Source organism: Fukomys damarensis, unplaced genomic scaffold (assembly GCF_012274545.1).
Source record: "Fukomys damarensis isolate Sample0158 unplaced genomic scaffold, DMR_v1.0_HiC HiC_scaffold_34, whole genome shotgun sequence".
NCBI lineage: Eukaryota > Metazoa > Chordata > Mammalia > Rodentia > Bathyergidae > Fukomys > Fukomys damarensis.
Window position 1 is genome coordinate 10,622,964 of NW_022900946.1, and position 17,660 is coordinate 10,640,623.

At 42.8% G+C, this 17,660-nt stretch overlaps 2 protein-coding genes across 7 annotated transcripts in view; one reads left to right on the plus strand and one right to left on the minus strand.

The window, feature by feature from the left end:
- The window catches only part of Bfar (bifunctional apoptosis regulator), a 24,111-nt gene extending 18,600 nt beyond the window's left edge, over positions 1 to 5,511 (minus strand). The window contains exons 1-2 of one of the 5 annotated variants that reach the window (XM_010610028.3): positions 5,245 to 5,393; positions 3,457 to 3,479 (exon numbers count right to left, since the gene is read on the minus strand). The gene's annotated coding sequence lies outside the window, so the exon portion shown is untranslated. The other 4 variants (XM_010610027.3, XM_010610029.3, XM_010610026.3 and 1 more) reach the window with 4 other exon arrangements.
- Positions 5,512 to 8,846: 3,335 nt separating this feature from the next.
- Parn (poly(A)-specific ribonuclease) overlaps positions 8,847 to 17,660 on the plus strand; it is a 153,888-nt gene continuing 145,074 nt past the window's right edge. For both annotated transcript variants that reach the window (XM_010610023.3, XM_010610022.3), the window contains exons 1-6: positions 8,847 to 9,016; positions 9,435 to 9,512; positions 10,357 to 10,436; positions 10,921 to 10,988; positions 11,074 to 11,155; positions 16,882 to 16,942. In XM_010610023.3, coding sequence (XP_010608325.1) covers positions 8,998 to 9,016; positions 9,435 to 9,512; positions 10,357 to 10,436; positions 10,921 to 10,988; positions 11,074 to 11,155; positions 16,882 to 16,942 — 388 coding nt within the window. In that variant the 5' untranslated portion in view covers positions 8,847 to 8,997. The remainder of the gene's footprint in view (positions 9,017 to 9,434; positions 9,513 to 10,356; positions 10,437 to 10,920; positions 10,989 to 11,073; positions 11,156 to 16,881; positions 16,943 to 17,660) is intronic.

Below are 17,660 nucleotides of genomic sequence, written 5' to 3' on the forward strand. Positions count from 1 at the left end.
AAAAAAAAAAAAAAAAAAAAAAAAAAAAAAAAGCAAACATGGCCAGAAAGGGGTCTTGTCTTGCATGATGAGAATCGGAGCCAAGATCTCAGCAGCCATCCCTTCAGCAGGGCCATCAGCTGTGATCCATTCCTCTCCCCTGTTCCTCAGTCCTGTCACTTGCCTGGCCCCAGAGTTTTCATCCCGTCTCTACTGTGATACCTTCAGAGTCTAACCAGGGTATGGCTGTTTCCAGGCAAAGTGGCCATAAGCTTGCCAACTTCCGGAGTCCTGCCAGTTTCTAAATTTTCCTTGATCTGCTGTGAGGCTTAGGTTGCAGAGAAAGTAGATGCCTGTGAGGTCTCCTGCACCTTTTACTGTGCCTCTTCTGCTTTGGAGTGGGAGACCAGAGAACTTCTTGCAGACTGTGTGTATGAAAGGCTCCAGTCAACGGCAGGGACCGTGTCCAGAAGGGCAGAGTTGGCTTGACTCTCATCAGGGCCCACAGTCCAGCCTCTGATGACTTAGGCCCCTCCAACACATCTATCCAGATGACCTCTTCTATGTCACGGCACAGAAGGCAAACCCAGCTGAAAGGCAGGGTAAAGGTACCTGAAAATCATGAAAGGAACACAGGGACACAGTCTCCCGGTGGTGCTATGGAAGTAAAGAAGCTGAATATGGCCTGCTTTGGAAGGAAAATTGTTTGTCTGGCTTAGTAGAGAGCTTATCATAGCTTTATCTGCAACATCTGGAAGTGGGGATAGCACTGCGACACCTGTTTGCTTCTTTAGTCACCCATGGAAAGCAGTCACTTCCACTGAGGAAGGCCAACACAGTAATTTCCATTGATCTTACTAAAAGAGAATGCATTGCTTCTGAGTTTGAGTGAAGATTTTTTATACCTTAGCTTAAATAAGTCATTGTACAATGATTACTAACACTTTAGAAAGTGTAATCTTCAAGCTGCTTGTTCCAGCAGCACATTACAGTTCTACCCTTCATTCAACACACATTTATTGTGAGTACAGTACACGCCTGATATTTTAGGAATGATCCTTTTAATGCCTGAACAATGTGATTTCCATCATTTCTCTGCAAGGATGTTCAGTGCAAGAATAAAAAGCTTCGGGGCTTGGGATGTGGCTCAGTAGTACAGCATTTGCTTACAGGCTCAGAGCCTTGGTTTCAATTCCCATCACCATAGGAAAAAAAAGAAAGATAAGATTTTGGTTTCTTTGGGCCTCTAATTAAGCTATTTATTTTCACTACATATTATCTTACAACAGAAATAACAATTGCTAATATTTCTTGAGCCCTTATAATTTGAAAGTACAACAATCCTATGGAATAAGTATTACTAATCATTTCCATTTTTCAGACAAGGGAAAGCCTAATTGGCAAAGGGCAGAACCAGTTTTTAAATCATGGTCTACCTCCATAAAGATATTAACCCCAATGAAGTAATTATTAACAGTTACTAGTTCAAAAGACTGGTGTACTCCTTTAATATCTAGGCCCCATAACAGAGCTGGTACTGCACAGCTGAGAAAAACAAACTAAGATGGGGCAACAGTTTGGAATAGGAACTCTCGCTGGTAGCCTTAGGGTGAGCAGGCTGTTCTTATGCAGACGTTCACAGCAGAAAGGGGAGGGATGTGTGTGCGGAAGGCCCACTCCTGGGGATACCACTGTAAATACTAGTGGCACACTGCAGACATTATTAAATGTCCAGAGTGTCCATCCTTCTCCAGTGACTTGACCCAAAAGCACACTGCCCAACATGAGTGGAGCAAGGGAGAGAAATGGCAATAAGAAGAGAACATTGTATGTACTTCCCCAAGGCAGTAAAATTGACTCTTAAATTAATTTGAGAAGCATTTCCAGCCTATAACCTTTTCTTTCTCCTATTCCAGAAAGATTTTTTTGGGGACAGGGTCAGAAATCACTAGGACAAAGGTAGCTAGCTCCTTTGGATATTAACTTGCTGCCTGAACTTTGAAGCCCCGTGATTTATTGCCTTGGGTGGTATTGGGCAAGATGAGGGCAGACCAAGAAGGGTATCCAGGTTCTCTCTCTGCCTGTCCTCTTGCATGTGTTATGTGGCAGATATTCAAGGCCCTACCCTGTACTAAACTTTGTACATGTTCAACTTATCAGAACGCTTTACTACAATGGCTACCAAGTAACCCATACCTTAACTAGTGGTTTTAAGATAATCCATTTTTGGCACTGGGGAATATGTGCCTAGCATGCATGAGGCCCTGGGTTCCATTCCCAGTACAATAAAAAATTCAGTTACAATTCATTATTACTCAGTATCTCCTTCAGATCCAGTTTACACACTTTGATTTCAGACAGGTCTTTGCCTTTACAGTCAATTCCTGGGCTCCTGTGGCCAGGAACCAAGCCTCGGAATTCTGTTTACATGCCTGAAAGTGACCGGCACAAAGCTGGACTCTACATTTCCAGTGGCAAATCAATTCAACAATACTTGACTTCTTTTCACAATAGCTCTTAATGTCTTTGTCAGAATCCCCTGGGGAGTTTGGTGATTTCCCCCAAACCAGGATGTCTGGAAGCGAGGCTGATAAATGCAGTCGTCCCTTGGTATCCATGAGGGAGTGGTTCCATGACACCCCACAAATACCAAAATCTGGGGACATTTAAGTCCTGTATTTAAAATAGCACAGTATTTGCATATAGCCTATGCACATCCTCCTGTATCCCTTAAGTCACCTCTAGATTACTTAAAATACCTAACACAATGTAAGTGCTGGGTAAATAGTCATTATTCAAGTTTTGCCTTTTTGGAACTTTTATATTTTCCAAAATTTTTGGTTCACGGTTGACTGAATTCACACATATGGAATCTACAGAGGGCTACTCTTTTTTTTTTTGAGACAGGGTCTCACTATGCAGTCCAAGCTGACTTCAAACTCAAGATTGCCCTTTCTCAGCTTCCCCTGTGTTGAAATCACAGGGGTGCATCACCACACCCAGCTGTCTGCACATTTTAAACAAACCCTTCAGAACATTATATGTAGGCAAGTCTGGAACTTCAGTGCTTTATATGCACATATAAGTCTCAGACAAGGTACAAACAAAATAAAGATTAAGTAACATTTCAAATCCTCTTCTTATCAGTCCTTCCTCTCGATAGTGCGTAAATCATCCTTCCAGAGCAAAATTCCCTTCAGTCCCTTTGCTCAAAAATGCTCCTGGCTACAAGGAAATAAAAATCCACAGTCCTAAACTAGTCATTGAAGTCTAGCTAGCAAGCCAGATAACTTTTATTTCATGCTGGGGATTGAACCCAGAGCCTTCTGCATGCCAAGCACACATACTTCATTACTGAGCTACACCCTCATACTCAAAGTAATTTTTTAAATTATAGCACAAATTCTAGAGTCAGAACGAGTTAAAAATCCGAGCTCAACCAATTATTAACTGTATGGCTTTATGCAAGTCACTTACCTTTTCTGCTTCAGTTGCCTCATCTGTAAAATGAGGATATTAATAATTAACTGCCTAATAGGGATGTTAATTTTTTTTTTTTTTTTTTTTTTTTTTGTACCGGGGATCGAACTCAGGTGCTTTCGAGGCAGGTGCCAGAACCACTAAATCCCTGGCCTGGGATGTTAATAAACTTGAAAGGATTAAAACAATTACTACATTCACAGCACTCAGAATTATGCCTGCAAGTACTATGAAAGCATCAGTAAGTAACATTACCATGATTTTCCCCTCTTTTGTTCTCTAGACCTACTACAGTGGTCCCACCTACTGAGTTCTGCTCTCTGGGTATTTTTCCATAGTCTCACTTTGTTCCCCCATCTGCAACACAACTCCATACCATCTCTGAGTCAAAGAGATCCACTGACAAGACTCACATCATGTCTTTAAATACTGACTCCCCAACACCCAAATTAATCTTTCCTGACTCCGTGCATTAGTGTAATGTTTATTTGTGTTTATTTTCTCATCTCCTGGACTATAATGATTCCCCTGGAGAGGCTGGTAGAACTGAAACAGAATGAATGGTTTTAGAAGTGAGACTGATCTGGGTTCCAAACCAGGTCACCATTCATTCTCCCTGGGTCTCACTGTTTCCATTATCAGGGCAGGATAAGAACATCAACTCCAAAGCATTTTCGGGAGGATGAGGCGACAAATTGCTTAAAAGAGTTTGCCGTATGGTTGATTGGTACTAATAATAGAATGATTGGGAACAGCATTTTCCTGAGTGCTATGTAGTGTGAACTATGCTAGTGTCAACACTGGAGGAAAAACTCAACGCTGAAGGAAAACAAATGACAGAACTGCCCTGGAGAAGTACAGTTTTTTCAATCAGTTGATGGAAATATCCAGAGAAAATCAAAGATCAGAATACATCCTGGCTGACTATTTACAAAACAACGACAAGAACAAATCCTATTGACACGTGCAGGCAGCACCAGCTCTGGGAGGTGCCTGAGGACGAGAGTAAAACTCCTCCGTATTGGCCTCTTTGGGTGTGACGTTAGGCCCACCCCAAAGGACTGACCAATGGGCTTCGGTAGGGCGGCCCCAACGGCGGCGACAGTGGAGGGCAAGACAGTGTCTGGGATATCACTTTCTTCTCCACCAAGGGGCGGGGGTGTGCCCTCCTGCCCCGCCAAAGATCCCCAGTTAGACATAACCTGAGTCATTCCCACACTTTCTTTCTTCTTCGTTTAATAAAAAGAAAACCCCCTTTTGCACAAGTTTAGTTTTCGGAGCCGTGAGGCTGGAAGTCTAGCCCAGCCTGTGTGTCTTCGTAATTTCATTTTTCCTTTCCGTTACCCGATTTTTAACTAGGGAAACAATCGCTCCTTCTCCAACAGACCGTGATCTGGCGCCTATCAGGGGCCCGACTAATTCTAGCGCTCCTGGGGGACAGGAGTCCCTCGGTTCCCCTCCTCAAAGATGGGTAGCAGAGACGCCCCCCACGCCGGCCAGGCGTGAGGAGCCCAGGAGCTAGCGGCTCCGATCCTGAAACTGAGGGACTAGTCGTGCAGACGTGGGGTTCTTGGGAAGAGACGGGGAAATCGGCCAAGCTGGGGTCTGCACCCAGAGGCCAGGGCAGAGCTGCCCAGGACGCAACCCTGGACAAGCAAAAACCCGCGTGCCTTCTCCTACCCCGCCGGGGCGGCTCAGCCGAGGGGATCCCAGTCCATCTTCCACCCGAGGCCCTGAAATCAAGCTGCCCCCTACCTCGCAATCCCCTGACGCGCCACAGCTCACCATTCCTTCCGTCCTGGGTCCTACCCGGCCATCACCCAGCACTGACCCCCGAGGAAGGAGCGGGGGTGGCGACTTCACTTCCGGAGGTAACCTAGGAGCCAGTGCGGAGCTTGCCCCCAGCCCGCGACCATAGAGGAGAGGCCGCACTCACTTACCAAACCCCTCAACCCTGCGACCTCCCCGCTGCCTAGAGCGGCTACCCCGGGGTTGTCGACGTGGGCGCATGCGTACAACCGGCAACCACGCCCTTTCCTCTTCTGGAAGGACCTAGAGTGTGAGCTCCGGGTTTACCCCTGGAGGCGGAGGGTGGCTGCCTGCGACTAATTGCTCCCTGAGGCGGGTGTTTCTGTATCCCGTGGAAGCAGCCTTGCTCAGGAATTAAAGAGACCACAAGACAGAATTGTGCTCTCTACGATTTTTCTTAGCACATTGTATGCGGAAAATCAAAGAATTGAAGTTAAATCTTACAGTGTTGAGCTGATTGGGAAGCAAAATGACGTTATCGCCACATCCTCTCTTCTTTGCCACAGTATTTGTTTGTGGAGAACTCATGTTGATTACCTGTTTTAAATCGGCTTGAGCAAGGTCCTGAGTTCGATCTCCGGCAAAAAAAAAAAAAAAAAAAAAAAAAAAGGCAAAACAAAATAAAACGGGTACGGGGATTTAGCTGTGGTTTCGTCGCCCGCCTCGCAAGTGCAAGGTCCAGAGTTTAATGTCCAGTACAAAAAAAATGTATTTAAATCGTCTTGAAATTGTCTAATTGCTAAATTGAGATGCTGTTTTTTTCCCTCCACCTATCAAATTTTAGAGAAGATAGGTAGTACTCTGTGCTAGTGCAGTGGGTGTGAGGATAATCTGGCAATGGGAACGCAGTAAACTGCTGATGTTAGGTCGGGTGTGGTGGTGCACGCCTGTAACCCCAGCACTCGATGCGAGTTCGAGGCCACCTTGGGCTACACAGAGACCCTACCGCCCCCACCCCCGAAAGGGTCTCACTCACTTGCCCAGTCTGGGTTTGAGCTTCCTGTCCTGCCTCAGCTGTGTGCGGACTTTCCTATTCTACCTGTGCCGCCATGCCTGGGAATAAATGTTTCCTTTTGTAATAGAGTATGCATAACAACATTTACTATTTTAACCATTTTAAATGGCTTAACAGTTCAGTAGCATCAAGTGCATTATCTTAGGCAACCGTCACAACTACTCATCTTCCCAAATTCGGTTTCCATAAAACACTTACATGGATTTATTTATACAATACAGGGCTGGGGATTCAGCTCAGTGGTTCTGCCGCCTGCCTCACAAGCCCAAGGACTGGAGTTCAATCCCTGGTACCAAAAAAAAAAATAAGTCCTTATTTATACAATACAATTCACCTACCTCAACACCAATGATCCTCAATACAACCCCTAGAAATTGAAGTTTAGGAAGACTGAACACACTCCAGAGCTAACCTTTGAAAACAAGTCTTCTAACCAACTCAGTTGGCTTTTGTGAAAGACCAGGGTAAATTCATGTGCTGAATACATTTTATTGAACATCTACTGCATCTCAGCGCAGTGTTAGACTTTGATGATAAATAGCAATCTCAGGGTAGTACCTGGAGGGGACGCACTCTGGTGAAAAGTGCAGACAGACCTACACACAAAAGCAGGAGGCCAGTTTTTAAGGATTAACTGAGGTGGGCCAGGATCTCCTATCCAAACCTGGTTTCTTATCTCAGGATGAATCCTGACCTGAGGGACAATTCCAGTTATGTGAGGCTCTGCTGGAATCTAGATTGACTATAAGTTTTGGTCTGTATGATTCTGGGTATAGCTGGATGTCCCTATAAATCTCTCATCCTGGTGTCCTTAATTTGAAGAGTAATAAAATAGGCTAGATGAATTTAGGGCTAATAAAACTTGTTTTTCCAGCTTTTAGATAGATACTCCCTAAATCAGCAGTCCTCAACTTTTTTGGCACAAGGGACCAGTTTAATGAAAGACAATTTTTCCATGGTTGAAACTACCCCATGGTACTGGGGACTTAGTGGTTCTGCTGCCTGCCTGACAAGTGCAAGGTACCGAGTTCAAACCCGGTACCAAAATAAAAAGCTACCCCATGATTCAAAAAGCGTGTGCAGTCTAGATCCCTGACATGTGCAGTTCACAGGCGGGTTCTTGCTCCCATGAGAACCTAATGCCCAACTCAGTGGTGGTAAACCTATAGCATCTGTGCTGAGTGGGCATGCAGAGGCTTCCATCAGCACAGGAGCCAACTTGCCCCAGCCAAGGTTTGCAAATTATCAGCATGCAGCAAAGAACACACAAATTTTTAAAAGTGCACCAAATGCAAACTTTTCCTTTCAATAAAAAGCTGTTTGTTATTACTCAAAGCTCTGTTCTTGTGTTTTTCTTTTAAAAGATGTTAATATATAAGTTGGTTTTTGTGGGTTTTTTTTTTAATTTTTTGAGACAGGGTCTCACTGTGTAGTTGAGACTGACCTGGAACTCACGATGTAGCCCAGGGCTGGTCTTGAACTCACAACAGTCCTCCTGCCTCAGCCTCCAGAGTGCTGGTATTACAGGCGTGTGCCACCATGGCCGGTATATGACTTGTTTTTTTTCTAAACTAAAACCTCACTATTTGGGTTTAATTGCAGTTTTGGCACTTTGCGATAAATAAGCAGGTTTTGGGTTGCAGTTTGGGCACTCGGTCTCTAAAAGGTTCACCATCACTGTCCTGACTGACCTGACAGGAGCTCAGGTGGAAATACGAGGGGTGGGGAGCAGCTTTGTGGCCCAGCTTCTTTTCTTTTTTCTGTTTTAAATTTTGGTACCAGGATTCAAACTCAGGGCCTTCTGCCTACCAGGCAGGTACTGCATCTCTGGCTATATTCCCGGCCTATAGCTCCGTTTCTAACAGGCCAAGGACCAATACCAGCACATGACCGGGGGTTGGGGACCCCTCCCCCAAATGATTAACATGTCTGTATTCAAAGTTGAGAAGGATAGGGCCCAGCGTTTTCTAAAACGAACATTAAGTTTTGTTGTATTGTTAGTTACCTACTGGGCATCTGTAGACCGTGCGAAGTCACAATTTTTAGCAAAACCACTTTTAAGTCCCTGATTGTCTTAGGAGAAAACACAAACCATGCTTTTGGTGAATAAGAGGTGAAGGTCCCAAGAGGTTTGGTTCCTATGCTGGTCTGTGCACCATGACTTTATCGCTTTAGTTTCTCAGATCACCTAAGTAACCTTCCACCTCAATTATTCTCTATTGCAGCACCCTCTTCTTTTTCTTTTGGGCGTTTTCAAATGGCAAGTCTGGCTCTGGTCTTTCCTCCTTCTACCCCAAGTTTAAACTCCAGCGGGGCTGGGATGCTTTCCTATTCCTCAGTGTATCTCTACTTCTATTAGAGAGGCACAGACTGTACGATAAATAATTGTTGATCAACTAGATGTCAAGACTGCGTATTTTTCCAAGCGAATGCCTCCGTAAGTCAGGTTCCACCTTGGGGACTCGACGACCAGGGTCCTCCTTGGGTCCAGGAAGGAGCCAGCGGCGCCTCAGCCTTGGCCCCGCCCCCGACGCTGACGCTGACGCAGGCGCAGTGGGCGCGCGCTGTTTCCGGAAGTCGCCCCGGCGGTGTGTTCTGCTGCCTCCTGCCTCTGCCTCTGCCGCCTCCGTGGCCAGCCCGGTAGCTGCGGAACTCTGCGAGTAGAACGGCTGAGGCGAGCCTAGGCGGGGCAGGGGTTCCAGCCACTCGGAAGAATGGAGATAATTAGGAACAGTGCGTGTCCGCGGCTCACCTTCTCGCATCCCCACGACCACACTCACTCGAGCCTGCTAGGCCTGGTCCGCGGCAGCGAGTTCGGCGGGGCCTTAGAGCCGAGTCGGCCCCTGTGCGCTTTGCACCCCTGCTGCTGGTGCGCTCTCGGGGCCTTGCTCCTTGCGGAATGTGCCTTTCCATGGCCCTTATTCTCTTCCAATCTGGGAACCCACGTTCCCCTCTGGCCTAGCCACCTGCTGGGGATTTCGTCACGCCTGGCCTGTGGGACTTACTGTCTATAGCCCTTTCACACCTCTGGGAGGTGTCTCCATTAGCCTGCGACCCCAGGTGCCCCACGGCCCTCCTTCCCTCCCCCTTAGGAGTCGGTGGGCAGGAAGCCAGGTCTCGGTTTCTGAGCTTCTTCTCGGTTTCTCCGCAGATTTTAAGAGTAACCTTCATAAAGTGTACCAGGCCATAGAGGAGGCAGACTTCTTCGCCATCGATGGGGAGTTTTCAGGTATCCAATGCAAGCTCGGGGCAGCACCTTGCAACGCATAGCTCAGTGTCCTTCAGCTGCCTTCTCCTCACATCCCAGTTCCCTAACTTCTCGCCTCCTGGCTGCTCACCCTTGTGTTGTGGAAGGCTCAGTATTTCCTCTTAAACGTTTTCAAAAAACATGGAGGAGATGCATTGGATTTGTGATTGATCAGTCTGTGAGGTTGGGGATAGATATTATTGTTTGGGTTCCCCTTAATAGAGTGTATATGTACATGGTAGAGAGCGTGAGGATTAGGGGCAGAATTGTTTTTGTGTGTGTGACAAATATACATACAATTTACTCCCAAACCATCCTCGTACATTTTCACGTTCTCCCGCCTCTGGCAAGCACTATTTGTCTCTATGAATTTGAGTGCTCTACATAGTCAGATCGCATAAGTGAAATCGTACAATATTTGTCCTTTTGTGACTGGTTGGGATCAGGATTTTACATGTAAATGAGTATAATCCTTTACACAGTGTGAGGTGTTACCTACCTGAGCAAGTGTATTTGTGTAATCTTCCCTCCTCTCAACTCCTAGGGCAGTGATAACCTTGTAGACCTTTCAGTGACAACAAACAGCCCACTGCAGTTTAGGTTTGCCACCACCCTCCTAGGGAATATCAAATCCAAGACCTTGCTTGGGCTTTGGACAGGCACTCTACCACTGAGCTCCACCCCCAGCCCCAAAAGAATGCTAACTTTGAAAAAAGCAGGGTGCACTTACTTAGTCTTACTTGATAAGAATTTGAAACTGTAGAGGTATGTGGAGTGATTGACATCACACTAGCATTAAATTAAAAACTTGTATCTTAATATCTAGGAATCAGCGATGGACCTTCAGTCAGTGCCCTGACAAATGGTTTTGACACTCCAGAAGAGAGGTATCAGAAGCTTAAGAAGGCAAGTAGATGTGCTTGAAAGTCATTTTTTTCCCCACATAGAGCCTCTTTATGTTTAAATTATAGAGATAATTAAATTTGCATATTACAGAAGTATAGCAGTTTTCAACCCCAGACACAAAATGATCTTTTAGTCATGTTTAAAACAGCAGCAAAAATAATTGTTTGCTGGAAAAACATTTGGGGAATGATTATTATTTTCAATGTTATTTTGATATATAGAACAATAATGTGGTTATTTTAATAATTTGAAAGTTGGCTTATATGTGATACTCTGGATGATGATGAAAAGTGCTTAACTGGGAAAAATTAAATGAAATAAATTGATAATGTCCCTGATTCATAATCTGTGTAATCTGTTTTACTTGGAAATGTTCAGCCAAAGTCAAGTTGAGTGATGCAGAAAGACCACCCAGTTGGGAACTCTAGTGCCTGTGTTGAATTTGCAGCCATATTGTGACAGATGTTTTATTTCCCTTTTCCAGCATTCCATGGACTTTTTGCTGTTTCAGTTTGGCCTTTGCACTTTTAAGTATGACTACACAGATTCAAAGTAGGTTTTTTAAAGTAAGAGGTGGGAATTCTTTCGCTATGATGTAATGTAACTTCCTAAGTCTCCTTTTGTGTTGTCTTCTCAGGTATATCATGAAGTCTTTTAACTTCTATGTTTTCCCAAAACCCTTCAATAGATCCTCACCTGATGTCAAATTTGTTTGTCAGGTTAGTAGCATAATTGGGTTTTTTCTTTTATGAGTTGTTGATGAGGAAGTGCAGAAATGTGGGATCAGAATTCTCTTTAAAAATACGGTTTTACTACTAACTTTGGGCCTTGACAAATTATTTCACCTCTGACATCCAGTTTTAGGTGTGTGAGTGAATGACATTATTATCTTCCCCTTTATTTTAGAATGAATTAAGTAAAATACAAAGACAGGCAGATGGAAACCATAATATAAACCTCATTATTAACAAAGCCAACTGCTGGGCTTGGTGGCACACATCTGTGATCCCACCATTTGGGGATTTAAAATTGTATGAGTTGCATCTCACAGTCTTGCAAGGGAATTAGGTTCAAGAGTCAGCAAGTTGATGAAAGTGTTTCAGAATCGCTCTCCAGGAGCTCTTTTACTGTTAAAGCATGTAGGATTTGAGGGTAAAGCAGTTTCCTGTGTTCTTTGGAAAGTAATCTGTACACATGGTGAGATACTCATGCACCAGGCAAGATGTGGGGGAACGGAGAGACAAAACCATACACCCAAGAGAATGTGCTTGTGCGGTGGGGTGGCAGGCAGGATTGAGTGACACGTGATTTCTGTCTTCTTTCTACTCTTCCTCCTCCTTTACTGGCAGAACACTTGTAGTTGAATTCATAGAACATGATACATAAATAGTTGTGAAAAATTAAAATATTACTGTTGTACATAGAGTAACAAGTACCTTTCTTTCCATATGCCTTTTCGTCCATGTAACTTCTCATTGCTGTCTTTTTCTTTTGAGACAGGGTCTCACTGTGTAGTTCAAGCTGGCCTTGGACTCACTATGGAGCTCAGGCTGGCCTCAAACTCCCACTGATCCTCCTGCCTCAGCCTCCCCAGTGTTGGGGTTAGAGCTATGCACCACCACACCTGGCTCACTCTTTTCCTTTAGCTTTTTTGTACATGTGCACATATACCCATATGTCTACATGCATATTTTAGTATTTTTCTTTACTGTTTATATTTTAAATAACTTACAGTTTCTATTTAACAGAATATCTTCATATTTCATGTATGGATGTGTATAATTAAGAGCTTTTATTTGGAATTTAGAGGCTTGTCACCAGTTATAAAAAGTACTATAGTTAACATCTCTGTGCAGTCTTTTTTTTTTTTTTTTGTGGTACCAGGGATTGAACTCGGGACCTTGTGCTTACGAAGCAGGCGGTGGAAACACTGAGCTAAATCCCTGGCCCTGTGCAGTCTTTCTGTATATGTCGGAGATTTTCTGTAGGATGGAAGAGGAATTGTGGAATCTGGAGGACATATACTTTTAAATTTTTGATAAATGCCTCAATCCTCCAGAATAGCTATGCTTATCTTTTGAATCTTGAAAAAGGTACATTTAAGACACTTAAAAGGGAAGCCGGGCGTGGTGGCGCACGCCTGTAATCCCAGCACTTGGGAGGCTGAGGCAGGAGGATCACTGTGAGTTCGAGACCAGGCTGGGCTACATATTGAGTTCCACGTCAGTCTCAACTACGTAGTGAGACCCTGTCTCAAAAAACCAAAAAAAACCAGACACCTAAAAGGGGATAATAAATCACAAATAGATTTTGCTGGTTCACTTGATTGCTTTTAATTGTAGAATATAACATATCGTCCTAGTGATTTTCAATTTATATTTCAGTGGTATTAAGTACATTCAGACTCTTTTTATATCAAAACATTTACTGGTACATTTCAGGCATACATAATGATAATACTCATCGTAGGAAATTTGTACCTGTACCTGACACATTCCAATTCCTTTTTCCATTCCCCCTCTTGACAAGCCCCCTCCCCTACTTATGTACAAAAGCTTTGTTTCAGCTGGGAGTGGTGGTGCAGGCTTGTAATCCCAGCACTCTCGAGGCTGAGGCAGGAGGATTGCTGTTAGTTCGAGACCAGCCTGGGCTGCATAGTGAGTTCCAGGCCATTCTCAACTACATAGTGAGACCCTGTCTCAAAAAAAACCAAAATAACAAAAACTTCATTTCCATTTTTTTCCTTCATTATTCACCTCTCTCTCTCTCTCTCTCTCACTTCTTGCTTGTTCCCATTTCCCAATGTCTATTATACATTTCAGTCCTTATTTCCACTTCTGGTTTCTCACCAGAGAAACAATGTAGTACTTAAACATGTATGTCTGATTTGTTTTATTTAAGAGTTATGGTCTCAAGGTCCATCCATTTACCTATAAATGTCAGAAACTCATCCTTTGTGGCAGTGCAGTTACTCCATTGTATTAAAAAACAAAAACAAAAAAACCACACATCGTCTTTCTCTCTTTGTTGGTTGATGGGTATTTGGCTGTTTCCAAGACTTAGGTCTTACAAACTGTGCCACTATGAACCTGGGTGTGCATGTATCGCTGTGGTATGATGCTTTTAATTCTTTCAGGATGATACCAAGAAGGGTAGTAGCTGGGTCAAATGAAACCTCTAGTTTTAGTTTTTTGCGAAATCTCCCTACTGATTTCCACAGTGGTTACACCAGTCCACACTCCCACCAACAGTGGGGAAGGGTTCCTTTTCCCCCACCAGCCCTGCCAGTATTAGTTATTGGCTGATTTCTTGATTACATCCATTTTTTCTGGAGTGTGATGGAGTCAGCATTGTTTTAATTTGTATCTCTTGAATGAACAGTGATGTTGAACATTTTTTCATATGTCTGTTTGCTATTTCTACTTCTGAGAAATCTCTCTTCATTTCACATGCCCATTTTTGGATTGGGTCTTTAAATTTGAGGGGTCTAAATTTTCTGAGTTCTTTATATATTCTAGATAGTAGTCCTTTGTCTGATGAATAGCTGGTAAAAAATTTTTCCCACTTTGTGGGTGTGTCTTTGCTCTGGTGGTGGTTTTTCTTGCTGTGCAAAAGCTTTTCAATAAGATGAGTTTCCATTTGTTGATTCTTTGTAGTATTTCCCTTGCAGCCTGGGGACCACAAAGGACTTCATGAAGTCTTTGTCTGCCCCTCTATCCTCAAAGCATTCTGCCTGGTCTCTATTCCAACAGATTTATTGTTTCTGTTTTAATATCTTAAAGATATGGGTCTAGTTTCAATCTTCGGCAGGTGGAAAGCCAGTTTTTCCAGCACTATTAAAGACTCTTATCTTTCTTCCAGTTAAAGGTGTTCGGCTCCTTTGTCAAAGATAAGGTGGCTGAGTATGTGTGGAGTTATTTCTGCATCTTCTAATCTGTTCCATTGATCCTCAGGCCTGTTCTTTTGCCAGTACCAAGCTATTTTTATCACATTGGCTTTGTAGTATAATTTCAGGTCAGGAATTGTGATACCCCCTTCCTTGCCTTTGAAGCCCGGAATGGCCTTTGCTCTTACAGGTCTCTTCTGAGTCCAAATGAATGTAGGATTATTTTTTCTAATTCTGAGAGAAATGCTCTTTGGATTTTTTTTTTTTTTGGTACTGGGGATTGAACCCGGAGCCTTATGCTTGAGAAGCAGGCGGTGGAATCACTGAGCTAAATTCCCAGCCCATGCTGTTAGAATTTTGATTGGAATTGCATTAAATCTCTATAACAATTTTGCAAGTATGGCTATTTTCACTATATTGGTTCTTCCTACCCAAGAACAAGGGCTATCTTCCTATTTTCTGATATCCTCTTCAATCTCCTTTTACAGAGTACTGTAGTTTTCAATGTAGAAGTCTTTTATTTCCTTCGTTAGGTTGATTCCTAGGTATTTAATTTTTTTGGATGCTATTGTGAAAAGTGTTGTTTTTCTAATTTCTCAGTGAGTTTGTTATTTATGTACAGGAAGGCTATTGATTTTTGTGTGTTAAGCTATGTTACTATATTTGGTTATCAAATTTAGAAGTCTTTGGTGGAGTTTTGGGGTGTTTTATGTAGAGTATCACACAAAGGCTTATTTCGTTTGAAAAATAAGCACCTTCAACAAAAGAAAAGAATTGATGAACCTGGATGCTGGATTTAATGGGATGAAGAGGATGTTTTGGAATCCAGTACAGGAAAGAGAAAAATGTCTGGAATTTATCTTTCAGAGCCTCTTTTTTTTTTTTCTGGTACTGGGGATGGAACTTGGGACCTTGTGCTTGTGAGGCAGACAAAAAAAGAGGTTAGTAAGCCAACTCTAAAGATGGTGAGTCTCAATAAGACAGGATTAAAAATAATGTGATAGAGAGATGGGTTGATTGTTGTAAACTGTGGAAAACCTGGACATGATGGCAGATGATTTGCACGTATCCAAGTTTGCACGCGTGTGTGCGTGTGTGTGTATCTGTGTATCTGTAATATTTTCCAAACCCCACCATATTTTGTTTTGCAGTCCTGGGAATTGAACTCAGGGCCTCGCATATCCTAGACAAGCACTCTACTAATGAGCCCTTTTCCATGTTTTAAGAGGATTTGTGTTGGCTAATATTCATATATTTGCCTTTTCATATAAGATTTAAGAAATAAGTAAATGAACAATTGAACCAAAATAAAATATGGCTCCTATGGTATGATCAGAGCCCACAGTTTGTGTCAAGGAAAGGTTCCACTGTTCATCTCTGAGATTCCAAACAGCTAAGAGGGAAGATAGCTTCACTTCAGTGGCCCAAAAGATCAAAACAACCCAGGACCCAGGAGAAGTGCACCTTTCCCCAGGAGAGAGCCCTCAGAATATTTACCCCAAAATTATCCAAAGAAACTTAACACGGGACCCCTTTTTATGTCTCTAACATGAACATGTTATGAGTTCTTTGGGACTGTTTGTTACAGTGTCCTTCCATCTAGACCAAGGACCTGATGTCTAAGTACCAGGTCAGTGTGGTTCTGTGAGGGACCAGAATAAAATGATTCAGTTGTGCAGACTGCTAATGTCCTGATTGTAGCCAAGAATAAAATATATGTGGCTACAGTAGTCTTTGATCAGTTGGAGTTAGAACTTCATGATGTGGTATACTCGTGTACCATGTGCAGTATTATTTACTGAATATTTTTATTTAGATACACTTAGATATTTTATCCTAGATTGAAAATCTTATCTTAGATTTAAAATGTTTGCTTAATAAGGCTTGTTGCTGGGAACCTTTTTCTCTTGATCACGTTAAGAACATTCAGAGCTGATTGTGGTAGCACACCTGCAATCCCAGCATTCTAGGAGACTGAGGCAGGAGGATCACAAGTTTGAGCTCAGCGTGGGCAATTCAATGACTTAGTGAGACCCTTTTCCAAAAAAAAAAAAAGGGTGAAGGTGCTTGGGATATAGCTGAGTGAGAAAGCCCTGAATTCAGTCCCCATTGCTCTCAAAACCAACAGACAAAAAAAAACCAACACTCAGTTAGGGTTTGGGGTTTTCAGTATCTGATTTGATGTTGGATGTTCATTCATATAAGCTCTGAGCTACCTGATACTTGTAGTGTGTTGAGGTTGTGTAAATGAATTTCATTTCTGTTTGTAGTCTCTTGCTCAGCATAGCCACCAGGAGGTCTACAGCTTTGCCAAAAGGGAGAGTATCTTTTCATTCAGTGGACTTTTAAAAACATTGTAAAATAAGAGATGTTGGTTTATAAGCCCAGCTATTTTAAGTAAACAGATGTATCATTGGGCAGCCGTGGCTAGAAATTTCTTTTCTTCTGAACATGCTTCCTTGCCTGGTTGTCTTCATTTTACTTGGCCTGAGTTACTTCTCTGCCTCTGTTCTCTTACGGGTCACTAATATCCCTGAAACGTATGTTCTCTTATTCTAGAGCTCCAGTATCGACTTCTTGGCGAGCCAGGGATTTGATTTCAATAAAGTTTTTTGCAAAGGTAAGATTCTGTATCCCTTATCTTTAGAGCATGTAAACCTTCGGAAGTAAATCTGGATTTGGTTGAGAATTACTATTTTGTGCCTGCTATATGTGATAGAGTTTTAGAGTTCCAGCACACCGTTTGAATTTTTTGAAATGCTTTTATCATGACTTTTAAAATTTATTTTATTTTTTATTATTTATTTATTGGTGTGATTATATATTTATTTTTTCAGTACCGGGGATTAAACTCAGATCTAGCACTTGCAAGGCAGGCACAGTGCCACTGAGCTAAATCCCTGGCCCTTTTATCATGACTTTTTAACCAAGACAGCCATGAACTGAGCAGGAGCATGGATACTACTTCATTGAGGGCTAATGAGTTCTTTCAGACTCCTGATTTTATTGATCATAGTTTATTCTACTGCTAGTGTGACTTAGACACCTAACCAACCACCTGTGGGGGACACCTCCCTGTTTCCTTCCCGTAAAAATTAGATCAGTTCCTGTAATAACTGCCATGGGTGTCTCTCCCCTGTGTCCCCTATATTTTTTATTACTGCATATTGGTTATACAGATGAATAGGTTTCATTCTGCCAGATTTGTATGTGCACATAATGTACTTTAACCGTCCTCCGTTCTACCCTCACCCTTATTGCCCCACCCTAATCCTTTCACATATTTGGGGGGATTTCAGTGCATATAATATATTTAGATCATATTCATCCCATTACCT